Below are 21,332 nucleotides of genomic sequence, written 5' to 3'. Positions count from 1 at the left end.
AGTTTGCATTTCTAGACCTTTCCAATTACCGAAAGGAGATTCATTTTATTATTTTTGTCTTAAACATACCTGCGGTGGGTGGCTGACAGAGGGGACATCAACTCAAAGTCCTTTATTAATTAGTCCTTTGAAATAAGGGCAAAGTCCAGGAATAATGGTTTGTGTGTGTAGAATTAATGGTTCTGCTTTTTATTTATTTATTTTTTTACTAAAGCTGGAATCAGACAGAGGTGTGTTCAAATCCTGACACTGTCACTGTCTTTATCTTAAAATGGAGATAAACTACCTCATGTAGTAGGTAGGGGGATTAAATGTGTATATAAAATTTTAGGTGTATTATGTGTAATAAGCATTTAACAAGTGCTAGTTACTAGAAAGTATAAAAGGGAAGGCAGATTTTTCCATTATAAAAACACATATCTTTCTGTTTTCTAAATTAATATATGAGCATTTGTTCTTTTGGAGTATATTAATCCTCTAAGATGAGTAAATTGTAAAACGTGGTGATTTGTGAAAGAGAAAATTGAGCATTATACAAGTGCTTGATCTTTTAAATAGTGACTGCATTATCATGGAAAACAGAATTTTTCCATCACTGCTATACTGAGATAAATATTTCATATGTATTGACCTCAGATGATTTAATTAGATTAAAGACCAGTGAAGCCAGCACATTGAGAACTTCGTACCATAAAATCTTTTCACAAAAGTCGTTTTTATATTAAATATCGTGTTATTAAAAGTTTGCCATAATTTTAATGAATAACCTGGTTAGGACTCAAGAACGGTTCTCTGTGTAAGTACATAAAAGAATTTTTACTTTCAAAGGATTAATTGAATAGATAAATTCCTGGCGTTACAAAACTCATGTAAAAAGATAGATGATCAGATTCCTTCATTTGCTTTCAGATTTTCAGACGATGCTGGTTGGTTTTCAAGAAGGCTTCCAGTAAAGGACCCAGAAGGCTAGAAAAATTTCCAGATGAAAAGGCAGCGTATTTCAGAAACTTTCATAAGGTAAGTCACAGTGTTCGGAATCGCTAGGGAATAAGTGGACCCTTGGCATCAACTCATAGAGACATTTCTTTTGATAGATGAAATCTGCAGAGGCAAAAATGCATGACCAGGATAAAATGCCCCTGTTCTGATAAAATGCAAAAGTTATTTTTCTGCTTTATTTTAATCATCTGCTGTAAATGCCAGTGGTACGTTTGCAAAATGAAAGACTCATTTTTATGGCTACTTTGCGAAATGAGATGACTCATAATTCAACTACATCATTTCCCAACATGCTGAGTAGACATTTTCTCTCTGTTCAGGTTAATTGTGCATTTGTTACTTTGATTTAAGCTGTGGGCAATATTTAGGAGATAAAGCTTTGGAGGCTGGTGTTAACCGCACTAATGACTCCGCTAATGTGCGTACTAGTTGCTGTTTATAGCTTTGCTAAGAAAGGCTCATCAACTATGCTGATGTGTAGGATGTGGCCGTACATTCTATGAATGAAATATCAATTTACAAAGAATTAAAACTATGTAGGATATAACCCTAGAAAGACATTAAAATATGCCATCTAAAGTTGTCTTTGGTGATAACATCAAAATGCAGCGAAGTATTTGATAACTACCTGGAGAATTCATGGCCAGAACTCTGAATTGTGAAGTGGTATTTTTTGTTGATAAAATGCCTCAATAAGCCCAATAAACAATTTATTTTCTCATGGTCGGTAACACTGAGTAAGTCACCCTGAATAATGTAAGGATTTTGTGGACTTTATTTTATGTGATAAGTAGTCCAGTTCCTCCTTTTATTAAAATAGAGTGCTTGCCAGGGTTTGGGGGTGGGAGTGATAAATAGATATAGCAGAGAGGACTTTCAGGACTGTGAAACTATACTTTATGACACCCTAATGGTGGATGTATGTCATTAGAAATTTGTCCAAACTCATAAAATGTACAACACTGAGAGTGAAACTTACTATAAAATATGGACTTTGGGTGATTATGTTGTATCAAAGGAGATTTGTCAGTTGAAAGCAAATATCCCACTCTGGTGTGGGATGTGGAGGATGGGGGTGGCTGTGCATGTGTAGAGGCAGGGGTTGTAGGGAAATCTCTGTACCTTTTCCTCAGTATTGTGAACCTAAAACTGCTCTAAAAAATAAAATTTATTAAAAAAATAGATTTTTCTACAGTAATGTACTAACCAGTTCTATTACATCAATACTTGACAACCATTTTTTTTGACAACCATTTATATCATATTTGAAACTATGTCAGAGGGCTTAACATTTGAATTTAACTCTCTATGAGATATTCTATATATTAATGTCGACTTACTGGCAGAGAATCTAAGTTCAAGTTCCTGTCCAGCCACTTACTAGCTCATGAGAGTTTGATTTTCTCATGAGTACGTATTATGTCTCTTTTGAAGACCATTTGAGATAGGATATCAAGGAGCAACCAGCACAGTGGTACCTATTCTAATTATATGAAAAATTATATGAAGTCCCAAGTTATACTGGTATTTTGTATTATGGTTATGATCATGGCAATATTTAAAAACTTTTTATTTTGTTGTATTATTTAATAAATATTTATTTATTTAAATAATTAAATAGTTAATAAATGTTTAACTATGTATTGAAAAACTGCAAAGTTGTGAGATATGAGTCTGTGAACTTTAGTTTTTGAGTAAAATTTTGAGAGACTGAGCATACTGGATACTCTGGATTCCTTGTCAGAGGAATTGCCCACTGGTCAATGGCAGTGAATGCTGGCTGGATGCTGTCCAGACAATATATCTATAGTCTATGCACTCATGACTGGGGTACAATCCTCAAGAAGGAGACAGATCATCCTGGAAAATAGATTGTTGAGAAAGATCAAAAATCTTAATCACTTGTGTGTATGTGTGTGTGTGTGTGTGTGTGATAAGAACATTTTAAGATTGATTCTCTTATCGACTTTCAAGTGTATAATACAATATCATTAACTATAGTTACCATGCTGTACAGTAAGTGTCCAGAACTTACTCATCTTACCCTCTAACCAGTCATGATGGAGATGCTGACTAACCTTGTTTTAATAATCATTTCATAATTTACACATGTATCAAAAGATCACATAGTATGCCTTAAACTTACATAATGTTATATGCCAGTTGTATCTCAATAATAGAGCTGGAATAAAAACATTTTAACAACACTACACAGTGGGTAAGATTGTAGGTTCTGGAATCTAGCTTCCATATTTAAGAGCTGTGTGTACTTGCGTACGCTATTTAACTTCCATGTACTTAACTTTTCTCCTCTGACAGATTAAGATTATGATACTTTAACAGATTATAATGCAAAAAGGGTTATGGTAGGGAATAAAATGGTGCTATAAGCATTTAATGAGATTAAATATAACAAGATTCTATTAATGAATTCCATTTTATAGCTAAGTATGTAACTACTCACTTGGCAGATAGTAAATTGTGGTAAACGTTAGCCATTATTAGTTTAGGCTAGATGGGATGGTGACTTGGGTGCAGATGTTAGTGCTGGAGCTGGGGTTGGTAGAAAGCATTTTGGATATGGTTGGTGAACATTGATGTACGTCAGGAGTAGATGTGGAGTGTGAGTGAAAGGTAGGTAGGACTTATGGAGATTCCTGAGTTTGGGCTTGAGCAAGAGAGAAGAGGATGGTGTGATTCATGAACCCAGGAAAGACTAGAAGAGCAAGCTTTGAGTAAAATTCACGAGCCTTCACCGATTGGATGTGGGAGAAATGGAAGAGAGAGGAGGATGTGTTGCCGTCTCTTCCAGACTGGGTGACAGATGAGAGGTCATGCTGTTACAGAGACAGGGATCCTGTGCGGAGGAGGTGTTGTCAGTGGTGAAGAGAAGGCATCCTTGGCATGTTAGATTAGGTATCTTTATGGTACATTCAGATAGATGTTTTCATTAAACAGAGCAGCAGCCAGACTGTGGTGCAGATGCCCAGGTGATGTTAACGTGGGTGTATTATTAATGCCTCTCTGTGAAGGCTTAATCAATGCAAAGTAAAACTCTTTCCTCTAAAAGATGTGGGCTTTGGTACCAGCCTTATGGTCACATTCAGGGTGTTTTACAAGTATTTCAATTCTAAGTTTAACAAGAATTCCAAAACAAAAAAGTTGACACTTGACCAAAAAAAACAAACAAACAAAACAAACAACAACAACAAAAAAACAGCTAATCCAAAAAATGATAGAAAATTATGAAAAGTGGCACTTGAAAGGAAATGCCACGTATAATAAATGTTAAAACAGTAAAATTTATAGTAATTATCAAGAATGTTTAACTGGAACTTCCAATTGAAAGTTTTAACAATTCTAAAGAGAGAATTATTTATGTTACCAAAAAGAAAACTCTGAAGAATACTGACATTTGAAAATAAGAAAGAGAAAAGAAGACAATATCAGAGGCTGTGTGTCCCGCTTTTCCCTGAGGCTTCCCCTCTCTATGGGACACCACTCCAGAGGTCAGATGGCCTTAATTCGTCCAAGCCCTAAACAACCAGCCACTGAAGCAAAATAGCAATCACAAATGTTTGTGATTTTTATCCTGACATATATGTACTTTTGCTTCTGCAAAATCAAGAGTGAACTATCACTTCCTATGTCTTCTTCCATCTGTAGAATCTTGAATCCTTTTTTTTTTTTTTTTTTTGGAAATCTATAAATATCTTAGCTCCCTCTGATGGTCAGGTAAATAAAGGGAGATCTCTTTATGAAAAAGGTTAACATATTTAAAAATCTTTCTTCTCCTTTGAGCAATTAATTTTCAGTTCAGATATTGGATCCCCAGAATTGGAAAAAAATTTTCATTTTTCAAGATAGCTTAAAAGAGACTTGTGTGAATTTCTCCAATTGTTCTATTTATTATTAAGTATATTAAAATTATGATGAGTCAGTTATTTTGATATGCACTAAAATCTGCTCTAGCGCTCAATAGCAATCAATCAAAATAATCAATCAAGTGAATGAAATATGTCCAGCTTTAGTGAGGGACTAAATCAATCAAATGAATGAAATATATCCCTTAGTGAGGGACTAAGGATGAAATTATTTCTTGGCCAACTTTAACTTTGTGCTGTGCTCTATCGGAACATACATATTGTAAAGCTTATGAGTATTAATGGTCCCATTTAGACATTTGATATGTTTACTGTGAGAGAGATCTTGCCGCATAAATCAATTTTTATATGAAACTGCTATAAAATGGTATATACTTTTTTTTTTACTTCTTGGTAGAAAGGAATTTGAAATTCAAATCACTAGCTGCTGAAGGAAGTTATTAAAAATGCATTAGGGTTGAAAATGTAGCTGTATATAATTGTCATAACAGATATTCAAAACAAATTTATCCTCAATGAAAACTGAACTAAAGCAATTTACATAGAATCAGCTAATAAATTTTCCTTAATTTTCTAAGCAGATGAAAAAGAAACAGTTCATAGAAATTTTAATAAAATAAATATGAGTGCTGTCTGTAGGGAGGAAAGTATAAATAAAATCCCTGAGAAGGATGAATGAAGATAGAACTATGTGAATTTTCTGTGATGAGGACTACATGATGCCAGAAAAGCAATGCCTGTATTGGAACCGATCTTATTTCTAACTCCCTTACAACCTGACATTGAAAACATCATTTTGTTCTCTCTGCTTTACCTCTTTGTCAGTATTTATCTTTATGTAAAGCAAACATCTGAGAAACTTGGGGAAAAGATGAAGACATCCTTATGAAAAATAGCCGCCTGGAAATATAACATATCCTTAAAATTAGGAGCAAAACCATAGGTTAGTGTGTAAGCAGCACGGGCATATAGTGTGCTATGTTGAAAGCCTTCATTTGATTCCAGTGGCTGGCTATCTGCTTGGATCAGCACACACTTGGTGTGATGTGAAGGGTGTTCAAAGGTTTGGTTTCTCTTAAAGTATCTGCTGGAAGGTCCCAGAATAATAATCATTTACATTAGGGTATAATATTCATTCATTTGTTCATCCATCTTTTATCTCTTATCTTGAAGAGATCTCAGTTGTTGTTGTTTTAACATAAGCTCATGTTAATATACACATTGGCTCCTGAGACAGTGACATGTTAACCCATGATCATTTATTTATAACTTTTAAAAGATTATATTTATTTATTTATTCATGAAACATGCAGAGAGAGAGAGGCAGAGACATAGGCAGAGGGAGAAGCAGGCTCCATGCAGGGACCCGGATGTGGGACTCGATTCCAGGACTCCAGGATCATGCCCTGAGCCAAAGAAGGCAGATGCTCAACCATTGAGCCACCCAGGCGTCCCCCATGATCATTTATTTATTGCTTTATTCATATTATCTGATCACATGCTAATGATTCAGAGGAGATTCAAAAAATGGAATATGAAAAGTTGTTTTTTTATGTAGGATGAAAAGAAGAGGTAAAATGCCCATGGCAGGATGCATCACCTATGTGGTGTCTCTGAACAGAGATAGGTGGGTCATGAGAATGGGCAACTCTAAAGCCACGATGAGCAAGAGAGATCAGGTGTTCAGACTCTCCTCACATGGAGGGCATCAGAAGTTGTGATTTCATAATAATAGGGAACTCCCGGAGTTAAACTTGACCTTTGTAATATTTGAATCAGGTCCATTAAAATTTTACAACATCTAAGATATCTCCAATAAAAATCACTCTGTGCAGTTTAAGGATGCACGGAAAGTAGATCACTCAGCAATCAGAATTTTTGTTTATCGCCTGTTGCTCCATAACAAATATCTGTTCACTGAGAAAAAAGAAATCAGACTTTTAGAAAATATCCATTAGACTGACTTAGAGTATATAAAAGTATGATTTATGTTAGCAAAATTATTGTCTTTATTCGACTTTTAAAAACTATCCAATTGTGTGTGAGGCAATCATCCATAATGGTATTACATCAGAAAAAAAATGTAATATGACTTAATATCTTTCTCTCATTCTACTATCTGTAAAATGCAAATAATACCATAGCTCACAAAGTGAGATGATAATTTCTTGTAAGATAATAGGTAACATGTAAAACAACTATGGTTGTACAAGTCGCTTCTGCCTCAGATTTTGCATCTCTGAAACCAGGGAAATAATTCATACCAACTTCAGAAAAGTTTTGAGACCAATCTGCATGATAAAGTAACTTGTAACTTCAAACATGTCATTGTACGTGGTAAATCAGATAGTATTTTGAGAAAAAATATTCAATCGCACAACCCTGTTATGACTATTTCCATCATTTCTGAAGCATTTTTACATGTATTTAATGGATTTAGATCCAGTGCTCTTTATTATTTCAGAATACATTTCTGGTTTTTTTTTAAAAAATCTCTCTTTCACCCCGTCTGGCTCATCATTCAGTATCTGACAGATGCAACAGGAGACATGCTTATTGCATCATGTTCACTGAGGATAAATTGTTTTTCTGCCATTTGTGGAAAATCACATATTATTCCACAAGTAGTGAATGCATATTCATTTACAACTTACGACTTGAAAAATATTTCAGTGAGAATTTACTCTTGAATTAATACTTTTACCTCACTATAGATATCTATCTAGAAACTTTTATAAATAGCAGTGCTGTTTTTCATATTTACTTAATTTATGTAATATTGAAAAAATCAAAGCCTTTATACTGCTAATACTTCTACAAAAAACAAAAATAAAATTTGAATATGCCATTGAAGTTCCAAGATTACAGATCAGTAGCAGCCACTAAACTGATTTTATTGGTTAGAGAACAGGTTCTTAATGTAGGGAACTGTGGGCTTTGAGATTCGGTGAAATCGCTTGTTTTGGTGATAGCTGGTGCATTGCTTCTACTCAGTGTCATTGTCACACATAATTTGACCTCCTGAAGAAATGATGGAATTCTTGCTATCTAGTGTTCAGGGAAATAAGATTTTTTGTTTGTTTTATTTTGTTTTGTTTTGTTTTGTATTGAGACAGAGAGACTTGAGAAAGAGAGCTTGTGTTTGCTTAAAAATGCAACTATTTTCTCCTACTTCTCCTCTTCTATAATCTATCTTTTAATCGAGTTAATCATATTACAAATCCAGTGTACTAGAAAATTAAATTTTAACCTGATTTGCAGTGGCCTGGAAGTTTCCATTAATCCCTTCTATCCTTTTGTGAAAGGATTGTCTTGGTGTAGTGGAGATGGTCCCCGGAAGCTTGGGGCTGCCATAATACCCTCCTGGTTTTCGAGCTGGTTCAGCCAACTCTGACAGCAGTCCAAAAAGTCAACTTTTCTGTGTTTAATTCCAGTTCCAAATTTTTGCAAATAAACCAATGTAGTTGGACCATCATTATTTCCAAGGGTTGCAGTTCCCCATCACTAACAGTAATTATAGTGCAGTTTTCATTTTCTACTGTTGTGTAACAAATCACCACAAATTCAGAGGTTCAAAAAACACCTGTTTATGAGCTCACCGCTCTGTAGGGCAAAAGGTGTAGTATGGCTGGTTTCTCTGCCTGGGGTTTCACAGCCCTGAATTTAGTTGGACTGAGTTATCTGGTGGCTCTAAAGAAAAATCTGCTTCAAAGCTTCTAATATAGTTGTTGACTTTAGTTCCTTAGAGCCCCACGACTCGACACCCCTGTTTCCTTACTAGCAAGGGGAGGGACTGCTCTCAGAGCTAGGGGCTACCTGAAATCCTTGATATACGGGGTTCTTTCCCTCTCCAGCACAGAGATGGCACAACAGGTTTTTTTCAAGCTTTGGCTCTGCCTTGTCTTCCATGACCAGCTGGAGAAAAAAAAATTCTGCTTTGAGAAAGTTCCCATGACTAGGTCAGGTACACCTGGAGTAGCTGTGTTGTGATCTAACTTGAATGGTTTACCATTTAAATTTGGGGTTCTTTTTGTTTTGTTTTGTTTGTTTTTGTTTTTGTTTTTAATTTTCATATTATTTTTAATTTAGGAGGGAGCTTTTTAGGTTGGAAGAGTGAGAGAACTACTTTTCCCTCACAATGTATGGGAGGTATGTACATGAAAGGCATTCTATTATGTGAAGCCTGATGAGACTGACATTTTAAGCTTGAGGCTTGATTTAATTTAATTTTCTGCTAATTCAGCATCCATTTGTAACTCACTTCTTCCTTTCCCATTGCCACCATAGAGATGAGGGGAAAAAAAAACCTAGATTATCCCTTGTTTACACTTCCCGCAGTTAGAAAGGTATGTTTCTGGCCAATGAAATAGAAATTTAAACCTGTTAGAAGGTATAGAAAGGATTTTGTGTGCTGATATGGCCAGCAATGTCCCGTATTCCTTGTTTCCTACATGAAAAGCATGATGGTTGGAAATGCAGCAGCCATTCTGTGCCCATGAGGAGATAAGAGAAATGGGCATAAGAGAAATGGGAAGAAGAAGGACAAATATTTGAGCTTGAGATGCTTTCTCATCAAACCACTGGACCAACAGTAATAACTGCCTCCTTCAGAGTTCTTATATGAAAAAAAAAAATAGGTCCTGTTTGTTCAGATCAGTGTCTAGCAACCTTTCATCTGTAAAGGACCAGATAGTAAAAATTTTAGGCTCTACAAATCCTAAGGTCTCTTTTGTAATTCTTCAGCTCTGCACCAGAGACGTTGTGTAAACAAATGGCTGTGGCTGAGCTCTCATAAAACTACTTACAGACGCAGGTGGTAGACCAGATTTGGCCCGGAGGCCACAGTTTGCATTTCCAGATTTTAATCACTGGAAATTGGATTCTTCTATTACCTGTATATATTTTTGTTTTCTTTTAAACAAAAGATAATAATGCTGGGTATTATGGCTAGGTGCTGTAAGTGTGTAGATAAACCTCTAGCTCAACATGATTGGTAGTTAACTAATGGATCGTGCCTAGAATTGGTCTCATAAGTTTAGGGAAGTAACCATAATCTCCTTCAGCTTTTCTATATTCTTTGGAATGGATGTGTATTAATGATCATACCAATACTCTTTTCCACTCTGTGTCAGGTACTCAAGGAGTGTAATTGGACCTATTAGTTATGTTAAGTGGTATCATATACCAAACCATAGACAGCCAGGCTGAAAACTAATTCAGAGCATGGGTAAATTATAATAGGCATATGACTGTTAATAATGGTTGACTTGTTAGAATTTCACACTTCTTTCAGCTGACTTGTTTTGGGGAGGTGTCCTTCCCTCCTCGCTTCTCTCCTTCACCCCTCTCTCTTTCTGTTTCAGCTCCAGATTGAGTTAATTGTATTACTTGATGGCTGCTATCATCATCCCTTTCTGGAATATTTGATCAGTCTATTTCCTTCCCATCCTTAACCTCGTCTATCTCCCCTTCTCTATAGATAATCATTATAATAAGTTTGATGGGAAACAGTAGGATTCTTATAAATGTGTACTGTTGATTCCTTGAACATGTACTGCATTGTTAATTCACTTAAGTACTGTTGTATTATAACGTATTGTGTTTCTTATTTTTATTCATGTTGCATTATGGCTTTTAAGACCCATTTGCATTTCTGTATGTCCATTTTGCTAGTTGCTTCTAACTGCTACATGATACCCCATAGTTTGCATCCATTATATTTTACTTTTCCATTTTCCTAGTGACAGGAAACTAGATTGCTAGAACTTCTCATTATCCCAAACAATACTGTAATTACATTTTTTACTGTGTTTTTATGATTCAATGTGAAAATTTTTCTGGGGTCTATAAAAAGAATGAGATCACTGGGTTAAGGATATATGAATCCTTAAATATGTACTGCCAGGTGACTTTCCAGAATGCATCTCCATTGTTCACATCTATTGGATGTGTGAGGGTTCTGTTCTCACATTCTTATTGATACTTTCCATTGTTTATTGACCTCTCCAAATCTGACAAGTGTAATGTGGTATGCAGTTGTGTTTTAATGTACATTTTTCTATTCCCAAGTAATTGAAAATTTCTCCCTATCTCTGTTTGCTTTGGGGGTTTGTTCTTAGAGGAATTCCCCAATTATATCATTTGTCTACTTTCCTTCCAGAGTTCCTGCATTTTTCTTGCTATTTTGTAAGGTTTCTTTGTCTATTCTAAATATGAGATTACTTTACTAGTAGACATTGTAAATAATTTCTCACCCCTGTCATCTGTCACTTTATGGAGTCCTGCATTAAACACAGATTTGCAAATGTGGATGTTTTCAAATTTTTCATGACTTGGGCTTCATTCAGTCCCTTTCTTACAAAATACTTACTTACCCCATAGATCATGAAGATCCTATCTTCTATTTTATTCAGTTAGCATTATAATTTTGCCTTTAATATTTTTGCCTTTCATCTATCCGGTATCCAGATTTGTATATGGAATTAAGAATTCTATTTTTTTAAAAAATACGTAGGGGGTCAGTTTTCACTTGTCCATTCATTGAACTTTCTATCCTTTCAGTCATTATGGTGCATACATTACACACACACACACACACACACACACACACACACACACCTTTCTCTGGTTTCTCTATTCTGTGCCGTCTACTTGTTCTCTCACTAACATGCTTCCTGTTTTATTTATTTATTTATTTAAAGATTTTATTTATTTATTCATAGACACACAGCTAGAGAGAGAAGCAGAGACACAGGCAGAGGGAGAAGCAGGCTCCATGCACGGGGAGCCTGATGTGGGACTCGATCCCGGGTCTCCAGGATCAGGCCCTGGGCTGCAGGCAGTGCTAAACGGCTGCGCCACCGGGGCTGCCCGCTTCCTGTTTTAAATTACCATGGTGTCACACTATGCTGGGACATTTGGTGCGGCATTTGTTCCCCCACACACTTGGCTCTTGTTTTCTGAAGTTAGTTTAGCAACTTATCTCGGAACATGTAATGCCCTCTTTTTACTCAGCTTCTCTTTTAAATGTTAAATTTTTCTGCAACAAAATCCCTCGATACTTTACAGTTTTTCTTGTTCTTGGGAAGGTATGGTTTTATTTTCTAATTAATGATTATTAGTGTAGAGAAATCCTGTTTTTTTTGTGTGTGTTTACTATAATTGACAATATTGTGGAATGCTTTGGTTGTTTCTAATAGTTTATTTTTCTGTTGACTCTGGTTGTGTTTATATGCCAGTAATCATTGCCTGCAGATATTGATAGTTTCATTTATTTCTTTCATGGTCATTTCCTTTCTTTTTTTTCCTTTCCTTATTCTCCTGACCTGTTTACATTAAGACTGTGATAGGAAAGCATAGCTCCCATGTTTCCACTAATAAATGAAATGTATCTAATACTTGTGCATGAAATAAAATATTTTTTTGGTATTTAACCTTTCAAATGAAGAAAATTCTTTTCCATTCTTGATAAAGTAAGAGTTATTTTCTCATAAAAAATACTGAACTTTATCAATGATGTAATTTTTTATTGGCTGGGGTAATCATGGGATTTCTCTCATATAGTCTGTCAATTTTGAGAGATACATTTGGACACTTTCTGATGTGACCCATACTGTTACTCCTGAAATAAACCTTACTTGCATGTTGGGATTTGTTATTCATTAATAAGTAAAATGTAGCCATATGACTTTTTTTTTATTTTTCATATCTTATTTTGGAATCAACATTAGCCCAGACTCAGAAAGTGAAAGCAGGTTTTTGTCCTTTTCTTTTCTCCTAGAATATCTTGCAGAGGATATTAATTAAGCCTACCTTGCAAGTTCGGTAAAACTCAGTTCTAGACTCAAGTCTAGATATGGGCTGTTAGGAGATGAGTATATTGTTTTGTTCAAGTTTTCTAACTTTTTTCCTGCAACCATTTTGGCATTTTATGTTTTTCTAAATATATATCCTTTTATCTATGTTTTCAAATTAATTAGTATTCATTTGTTTGCAAGGTTTTTATTATATTTATTAATATTTAGATTTTGTGTGTTCATTTTTTCCCTTTCTATCTTGTACTTAATTCATCTCCACCTTTTCTCTTTTTTCTTTCATCTAACTTGCCACAAGTCTCTTTTATTAATCCTTTCATATGGACCTTTTCTTATGTGAAACTTCTCATTTTTTTCTTCATAATTTCTGCCATTGTCTTTATTATGTCTTTATTTATTGAAATGCTGTTGCTTTTTTTTAACTTCATCTATTGAATGCCTGAGTTCTTTGTTTTCAACCTTTTTTATTCATAAAAATATTTTTAAAACATGTTTTTTATGCACTTCTTTTTCAGTGTCTAAAGCACTGAAACACTTATATGAAACAATACATACTAAGATTTGTATGTCTCTCAAATCTTAGCATGTATTGTTTCATTAAAATGTATTGTGTAATTTAACTGGTAATTTCCTTTTTAACTCAGATAGTCCTAGAAATATGTTATTTACTTTTTATGTGTATGGAATATTTAATCATCTATTATAAATTTTAGTTATATTGTATTACAGGTGTATAATGTAATTTGTATAGTTTGGATCATTTGAGTTTACTAATACTATTTTATTATATGAACCTGTTGATTTTTTTTAAGATTTTATTTTATTTATTCATGAGAGACCCAGAGAGAGAGAGAGAGAGAGAGAAAGAGAGAGGAGAGACACAGGTAGAGGGAGACACAGACTCCATGCAGGGAGCCCAATGCAGGACTCGATTCCCGGACTCCAGGATCACACCCTGGGCTAAAGGCAGGCGCCAAACTACTGAGCCACCCAGGCATTCCAATACCTATTGATTTTTATAAATAACCCAAATGTGCTAGAAAAAAGCATGTATTTATTTTGTCATTGATAGTAGGTGTGAGTGTGTAGGTCTGTACACACAATGTAATTTGACTCTATTAATTTTATTTGGCAGAACTTCCATATCTTTGCTTATGAGTGATTTACTATTTAACTTCCTCATGAACTATCAGATGATTTTGTCACCTGTGATTATAACTTATTCTTTTTAAAATTGGTTTATATATCTACTGTACATATATAAAAAATATATATTATATATGTATGTGTATCAGTGTTCCAGAACCACTTAGGACTGGATACAAGAATGCAGTGCACTACTTTTAGCAACTGTTACCTTGCCTGAGACCCCAATTTGTTGAGATGCCCATGCAGCCATAATTTGAACTATTCACACAGGGTCTTAACATTCAGGTAGTTTTTCTTTACCTTTTCTATCTTGTTTCCAGTAGGAGCCCTGCTTATGACACTTCTGAAGGTTGATGTGTGCTGATAGGGTTTGTACCTACTTATAGATAGCTTTGTGTCCTTGAACAGCCACAATGGCATTTTTATAGCAAAGGTCCCTAGGGCTGTTGTCAGTTGTTTTTTCATGCCACCAGCATTTGACCTTCTTTTTTTTTTTTAATTTTTATTTATTTATGATAGTCACACACAGAGAGAGAGGCAAAGACATAGGCAGAGGGAGAAGCAGGCTCCATGCACCGGGAGCCCGACGTGGGATCCGATCCCGGATCTCCAGGATCGCGCCCCGGGCCAAAGGCAGGCGCTAAACCGCTGCGCCACCCAGGGATCCCTTGGCCTTCTATCTATACTACTTTCCATCTCATATCTAATGGCAAATCAGCAATCCTGGTCAACTCATGGTAATTCTTCCCAGCTGTCAGTTGTATACAGCTAACAGTGAACATCTTTGTTCCACAGGTAACTTTTCCTATGTTTTGATTTCGAAAACACCAACAAAAGGCAGATTTTCAAAAATCTCAATTAGTATAATTACTTGCTTAAATATTAGTGAATTTTCTGATCCCGGTGAAAATTACCAACAAGTCTAAGATTATAGAACCTAGAGGAAGTTTTGGCAGAGACCTGTTTGGTTTGTTCGAAGAGGTCGGACAGGAGATTCCTTCTAATTCTGCTTTAAGAAAGAGAGTGGGCATCACCTACCATCTTCTCCAGTGCCTTTCACCTGGACATTTCAGGCTGATGGCAGATTCTGCATGGTGTTTCCTGTTACTGTGTCCAAACCCATGAAATCAGGTTATTACTGGATACATAGAGACCATAAATAAGGACAGAATAAGGCCCAAATCTCTGGATCAGTCAGAGCCTTTCATTTGGACCTTTTAAGTGCCCTTTTGGCATGATTTTCTCCATGCCTACTTACTAAGACCCTAACTTAAAGGGAATAAAAATCCCAAAGCAGAGGAGCTCACCAACTCATTATCAGGTCAGCCTCACTGGTAGCCCCCATCAAATATCAGCAAATGATTTTTCTAAAAAACAATGCTTTTTCATGTTCTGTTACCTTATCACTGCATTTGCTCCAGGTTGCCAACACTGACAGAGCTCATTGGCAAAGTGTTCCTGCCTGAGTGGAAGTCTGTCTCCCATTTGCTTGGCCTCTAGGGGAGCCACATCATGGAGCTGTGTGACCTTTTGATTAATCACGAATTAAAAAAAGAAAAACATTTTTAATACCTTTAGGTGGGTCATGATAAACAGAGGGGTATCCTTGATTTTTAAGAAACTATTCTTATTAGAGAAATTGGGTCATATACAAACTTTTGTGATTTTGGGGTCATTTGTAACTTCAATTAAGACTACTAACTTTATAACAAATGGAGCCATTTATGTTCAAATAATTCCATTTAATTTTATTAGTTTCCTAGGACTGGCCTAACAAACTACCACAAAGTTGGTACTTAAAATGACAGGAAGTTATTTTCTCACAGTCCTGGATGCCAGAAGTCAGAAATCTAAGTGTCAGAAGGGCTGCACTCCTACCAAATTATGATGGGAGCAAGCCTCTTCTGGCCTCTGATGGCTCCAAGTGCTCCTTGGCTGTGGCAGTATCACTTCAGTCTCTGCCTCCACCTTCACATGTTCATGTCCACTGTGCCCTGGACTCAAAGCTCCCTCTTCTCTTCTCATGTGAGAACACTTGTCATTGGATTTAGGGCTGGCTCTGACTCCAGGACAATCTCCTCCAAAATCCTAATTCAATTACATCTGCAAAAAATCTTGTCTCGGGATCCCTGGGTGGTGCAGCGGTTTGGCGCCTGCCTTTGGCCCAGGGCGCGATCCTGGAGACCCGGGATCGAATCCCACGTCGGGCTCCCGGTGCATGGAGCCTGCTTCTCCCTCTGCCTGTGTCTCTGCCTCTCTCTTGCTCTCTCTCTCTCTGTGACTATCATAAATAAATTAAAAAAAAAATTAAAAAAAAATCTTGTCTCAAATAAGTAACATTCAAAGGTTCTGGGGGTTAGGACTTTGATATATCTTTTGGAGGCCACTATTCAACCCCATAGAATAAAGAAGAGATTTAATTTTGTTCATTTGCTAAGAAAAGTCATAGTAACTGCCTAGTTGCTATTATGTCTGTGTAGTAAAACTGTGGCTCTCAAAATACGAATGGTATTATAGCCAACTGAGCTGTTTCATGCCTTTCTGTTCTTCGAGTCAGTGAAACATATTGTTAGACATGCTAAATTTAGACTGGGGAGAGAGGGGAGAGGTTGAAAGGGGAAGAAGAGAGGGAGGAGAAGAGGAAGAGGGACAAAGGACAGAAACAAGTACATAGACTTCCTATTTTAGGGCATATTTTCTTATGTATTCACTTTTTGCACTTCTTAGATCTGAAAATAGATTATCTTTATGTTTAAAATAGACCACTTGAAAATAATTTAGAGGTCATAAGGTAGTGAGTTTCCTGTTATTCCTTGTCATCCTTACAGTTTGAGTCTCTTTTGTAGTTGAATTCACCTTCCTGTAGTAACTTCTTGATTAGCAATTATTTGCCATTAACAAACTGCATAACACTCAAAGCAATAACAATTGCACACATTGGTGAAAAGAGCACTAGTCAGGGAAACAGGAGGCATGGCCTGGATTCTGGTCATCACCTTAACTAACTGCGATGGCTGCCCAGAGAGGGATGGCCATTTCCACCATTAGATGAGGAAAGCTCAACAGTAGGTTTGCTTTATCAGTTAGAATGTTTTTGGCTGCAAGTAACAGAAAACCCACATCAAACAACTTACAGAAGAGTATTATTACGTATGACAGCAGGTCTAGGAAAAGACACTGGCTTTAGGACTGATTGATTCAGTAACTCTTGCTCAAGAATGAAAATTAAAGATCTGTTTTCCCTTTTATCTCTACTTTGCCACCTTAGGATCACCTTCATCTTTAACTAGTAGAATGACAGGTATAGCATTCCTGAATTATGACATCCAGGCAACATCCACTGGAGAGGAGGGATGCCTCTCTTTTTGCCTGAGGCTACATCCCTATCAGAAAACATTCAACAGAAACCACCAGAAAAGTTCTGTGCACACATCATTAGTCGTGTTTAGGTCATATCCTCTTTCCTAAACTGATCATGGGCAAGGAAACCATCAGCCCAAGAATAACAAGTTCTACCATGGTACTTTGGGTGAGAGATTCCCACCAGGGCACTTGAGCTGCATGTTGCAAAGGCAGATAGCTGGACAAAATCAGGTTCTAGTAAGAAGGAAAGAGCTGGAACTGGATGCTGTGTACACAGCCAATGGTGACTATTCTAGTTAATTCCAGTTCTACTATAATTTTATCTATAACCACTCTTTTCTAGATGATGCATTTCATAATGTGGTTTGATATTTCATAATGTGGTTTAATATGAGAGACTTTAAATTTTTCAAAGACATAAAAAACAAAGCTTATAATTATTGTTAACACACATGCTGTGATAGTCAAATTGTAAACGTTGGAGGAGTATATCACAGCACATAATATCAGATCACAGAGACATGAGAGCTCAAAGAATGAATTATATTGATTTTTTTAGTGTTACACATTCATATTTTTCAGTGATAGACAAATATAAAGAAGCAGCTCTTGGAAAATTGAAGTAAATTCTACTAGAGAGAGACAATTATAAAATTCCTTTGCAAATATTGTCACCCAAGTATTGGTGTGTACAATGTATAGGGTAATACCAATATTTAAATTCTTATTATGAAAGCTTAGGACTTAAGCATGGAGAGATTGAGATTTATTAATTGTAATAATTTTAAAATTTAATAAAATACCCATCTTCTTTTCTTACTAGAAAAATAAAAGTTCCCTATTCTAATAAAGTGACAGTGAATAAAGTTAAATAAATAATAAGTAATAAAGTTAATAAAATAAGCATTTTTAAGCCAATATCTATAATGTACAATTTTAGTCTCAAAACAAAAACTTTGACTTAATTAAATAGCCATGGGTTAGTAAAATACCTGGATTAATAATAATTATTAGTAACTTAATAAAGGAGAATGCAATTTATTTTTAATTCATTTGAATCTACTTTTAAAAAGTCTGAATGTTAACTTTCTTTCACTTTTCAAAATATAGTTAGATTTATAGAAAGAAATTGAGCATTTAAAAAGACAAGTATCTAATCTTAATTGTCATGACAGTAAATTGATAAAAGGTACTTTAAAACTCAAAATAATTTCAGTGTATATGCCTTTTTCACCTTGATTCTTTTTTTAATAATATAATTTTATTTATTTTATTTTATTTATTTATTTATTTTTATTTATGATAGTCACAGAGAGAGAGAGAGAGAGAGGCAGAGACATAGGCAGAGGGAGAAGCAGGCTCCATGCACCGGGAGCCCGACGTGGGATTCGATCCCGGGTCTCCAGGATGGCGCCCTGGGCCAAAGGCAGGCACTAAACCGCTGTGCCACCCAGGGATCCCATTGATCCTTGATTCTTTACTCACATTTTAATTGGATTATTTGGGGGTTTTGTTTGTTTGTTTTGTTTGTTTGTTTTTTGCTATTGAGTTACATGAATTCCTTGTACATTTTGCATATTAATCTCTTAATTGGTTTGCAGATATTTTCTCCCAATCTATAAATTGCTTTTTCATTTTGTTGATTATTTCTTTTTCTGTGCAGAAGCTTTTTTATGAGTATCATATAATTTCACTTACATGTGGAATCTAAAAAACAAAACAAATGAATAAACAATCAAAAAGTAAAATCAGACTTATAAATACAGAGAAAAAATTGATGGTTGTTATAGGGGACAGGGATTGGGGAGGGCAAAATGGGTGAAAGAGAGTGGGAGATACAGACTTCCTGTTATAGAATGAATAAGTCACAGGAATAAAGGTATAGCACAGGAAATATAGTCCATGGTACTGTAATAGTGTTGCATGACAAATGGTAGCTATACTTCTGGTGAGCATAGTATATGTATAGAGTTATTGAGTCACCATTGTTGGATACCTAAAACTAATGTAACATTGTATGTCAACTATACTCAAATTAAAAAATAAATAAAAATAAAAAATAAAAATGAAGTTTAAAAAAATGCTTCCAAACTCACTTTTTAAGTTCAACATCACCATGATACTAAAAACAGATGAAGACACCACAAGGAAAGAAACCTACAGGGTAATATCTCTGATGAACATAGGTGCAAAAATCCTCCATAAAATACTAGCAAACCAAATTCAACAACATGCCCGAAAGACTACATACCATGTCCAGGTAGGATTTATTCCTGGGATGCAGATTAGGTTTAATATATGAAAGTCAATCAGTGTGATACATCGCATTAACAGGATGAAAGATAAAAAAATATAGTTGTCTCAATAGATGCAGAAAAAGCATCTGACAAAGTTTAACATCTAATCATGATTTTTTTAATCATGATTTTTAAAAAAAACCTCTCAACTAAATATGTATAGAAGAAAATTTCTTTAACAAAATAAAGATGTTTATGTAAAGCTCACAGCTAACATCATAATCAGAGGGGGGAAACTGAAAGCTTTTACTAAGATTTAGTACAAGGCTGAGATGCCCACTCTCACCACTTCTATTCAACATACTACTAAGTACTAAAAAGAGCAATTAAATAAGAAAAAAAAATGAAAGGCATCAAAGTCAGAAAGAAAAAGAAAGAAAAGAAAAGAAAAGAAAAGAAAAGAAAAGAAAAGAAAGAAAGAAGAAAGAAAGAAAAAGAAAGAAAAGAAAGAAAGAAGAAAGAAAGAAAGAAAGAAAGAAAGAAAGAAAGAAAGAAAGAAAGAAAGAAGAAAGAAAGAAAGAAAGAAAATTATTTCTGATTGCAGATGACATGATCTTAAATGTAGAAAATCCTGAAGACTGTATTAAAAAAAAACTCTTAGAACTAATAAATGAATTGAGTAAAGTTGCAGAGTACAAGATTAATATACAAAAATCAGTTGCATTTCTTTATACCACAGCGATATCTCCAAAAACTGAAATCAAGAAAACAATCCCATTTATAATTGCATCAAAAAGAATAAAAACCCTTAGAAATAAGTTTAACCCAGGAGGTGAAAGATCTGTCACTGAAAACTGTAAATCACTGATGAAAGAAATCGAAGAAGATATGAATGGAAAGGTCCTGTGTTCATGGATTGGAGGAATTCATATTGTAGTATTGCCCATACTACCCAAAGTGATATATAGATTCGATGCAATCCCTATCAAAATTTCAGTGATGTTTTCCACAGAAACAGGAAAGAAACAATTTTAAAATTTATATAGAATCACAAAAATCCTGCATAGCCAAAGCAGTCTTGAGAAAGAACAAAGCTTTAGACACCATACTTACTCATTTCCAATTATTTTTGTAAAATATAGTAATTAAAAGCTATAGTAATTAAAACAGTATGGCAATGACATAGAACAATAGAACAGAATAGAGAGCCCAGAAGTACAGTAAATACTTTTATATACGTGAAATATATATATATCTATATATATATCTATATATATGTATTTATATGAAACAAAGTATATATGGTCAACTAATTTTCAACAAGAATTCCAAGAACACCAGCAGGGAAAAGGACAGTGTCTTTAATAAATGTTGGGGTACACCTGGATGGCTCAGTGGTGTCTGCCTTTGACTCAGGGTGTGATCCCAGGATTCCGGGATTGAGTCCCACATCAGGCTACTACAATGAGCCTGCTTCTCCATCTGCCTATGTCTCTGCCTCTCTCTGTGTCTTTCATGAATAAATGAATAAAATATTTATTATAATAATAATAATAATAATAAATGTTGGGAAAGCTGTATATGTATATCAAAGGGATAAAACTGAATCCTTCTCTTACACAATATGCAAAAATCAACTCAAAATGAATTAAAAACTTAAAGGTAAGAGCTGAAACCATAAAATTCCTAGAAGAAAACATAGAGGAAAAGCTACCTGACATTGTTCTGGGAAATGACTTTTTCTTGTTTTGTTGTTTTTTGTTTTGTTTTGTTTTAAAATGACACCAAAACGTCAGGCAATGAAAACAAAAATTAAAAAGTGGGACTAGAATCGTTGTATTTTTTACCACCCTGGACTAGCCCATATAAGTAAATAAACAATTACA

General features: G+C 35.0%; 1 protein-coding gene across 3 annotated transcripts in view; it reads left to right on the top strand.

Moving 5' to 3' along the window:
• The window catches only part of DOK6 (docking protein 6), a 369,524-nt gene that overhangs the window by 107,543 nt on the left and 240,649 nt on the right, over positions 1-21,332 (top strand). For 2 of the 3 annotated variants that reach the window (XM_072820613.1, XM_072820624.1), the window contains exon 2: positions 910-1,017. The exons of the other annotated variant lie outside the window; for it this stretch is intronic. In XM_072820613.1, the coding sequence (XP_072676714.1) occupies positions 910-1,017 (108 nt within the window). The remainder of the gene's footprint in view (positions 1-909; positions 1,018-21,332) is intronic. 3 annotated transcript variants of the gene reach the window in all.

The sequence above is a fragment of the Canis lupus genome, chromosome 1, assembly GCF_048164855.1.
Source record: "Canis lupus baileyi chromosome 1, mCanLup2.hap1, whole genome shotgun sequence".
NCBI lineage: Eukaryota > Metazoa > Chordata > Mammalia > Carnivora > Canidae > Canis > Canis lupus.
The sequence above is the reverse complement of the archived record's forward strand: the minus strand, read 5'-3'. Positions and strand labels throughout refer to the sequence as shown.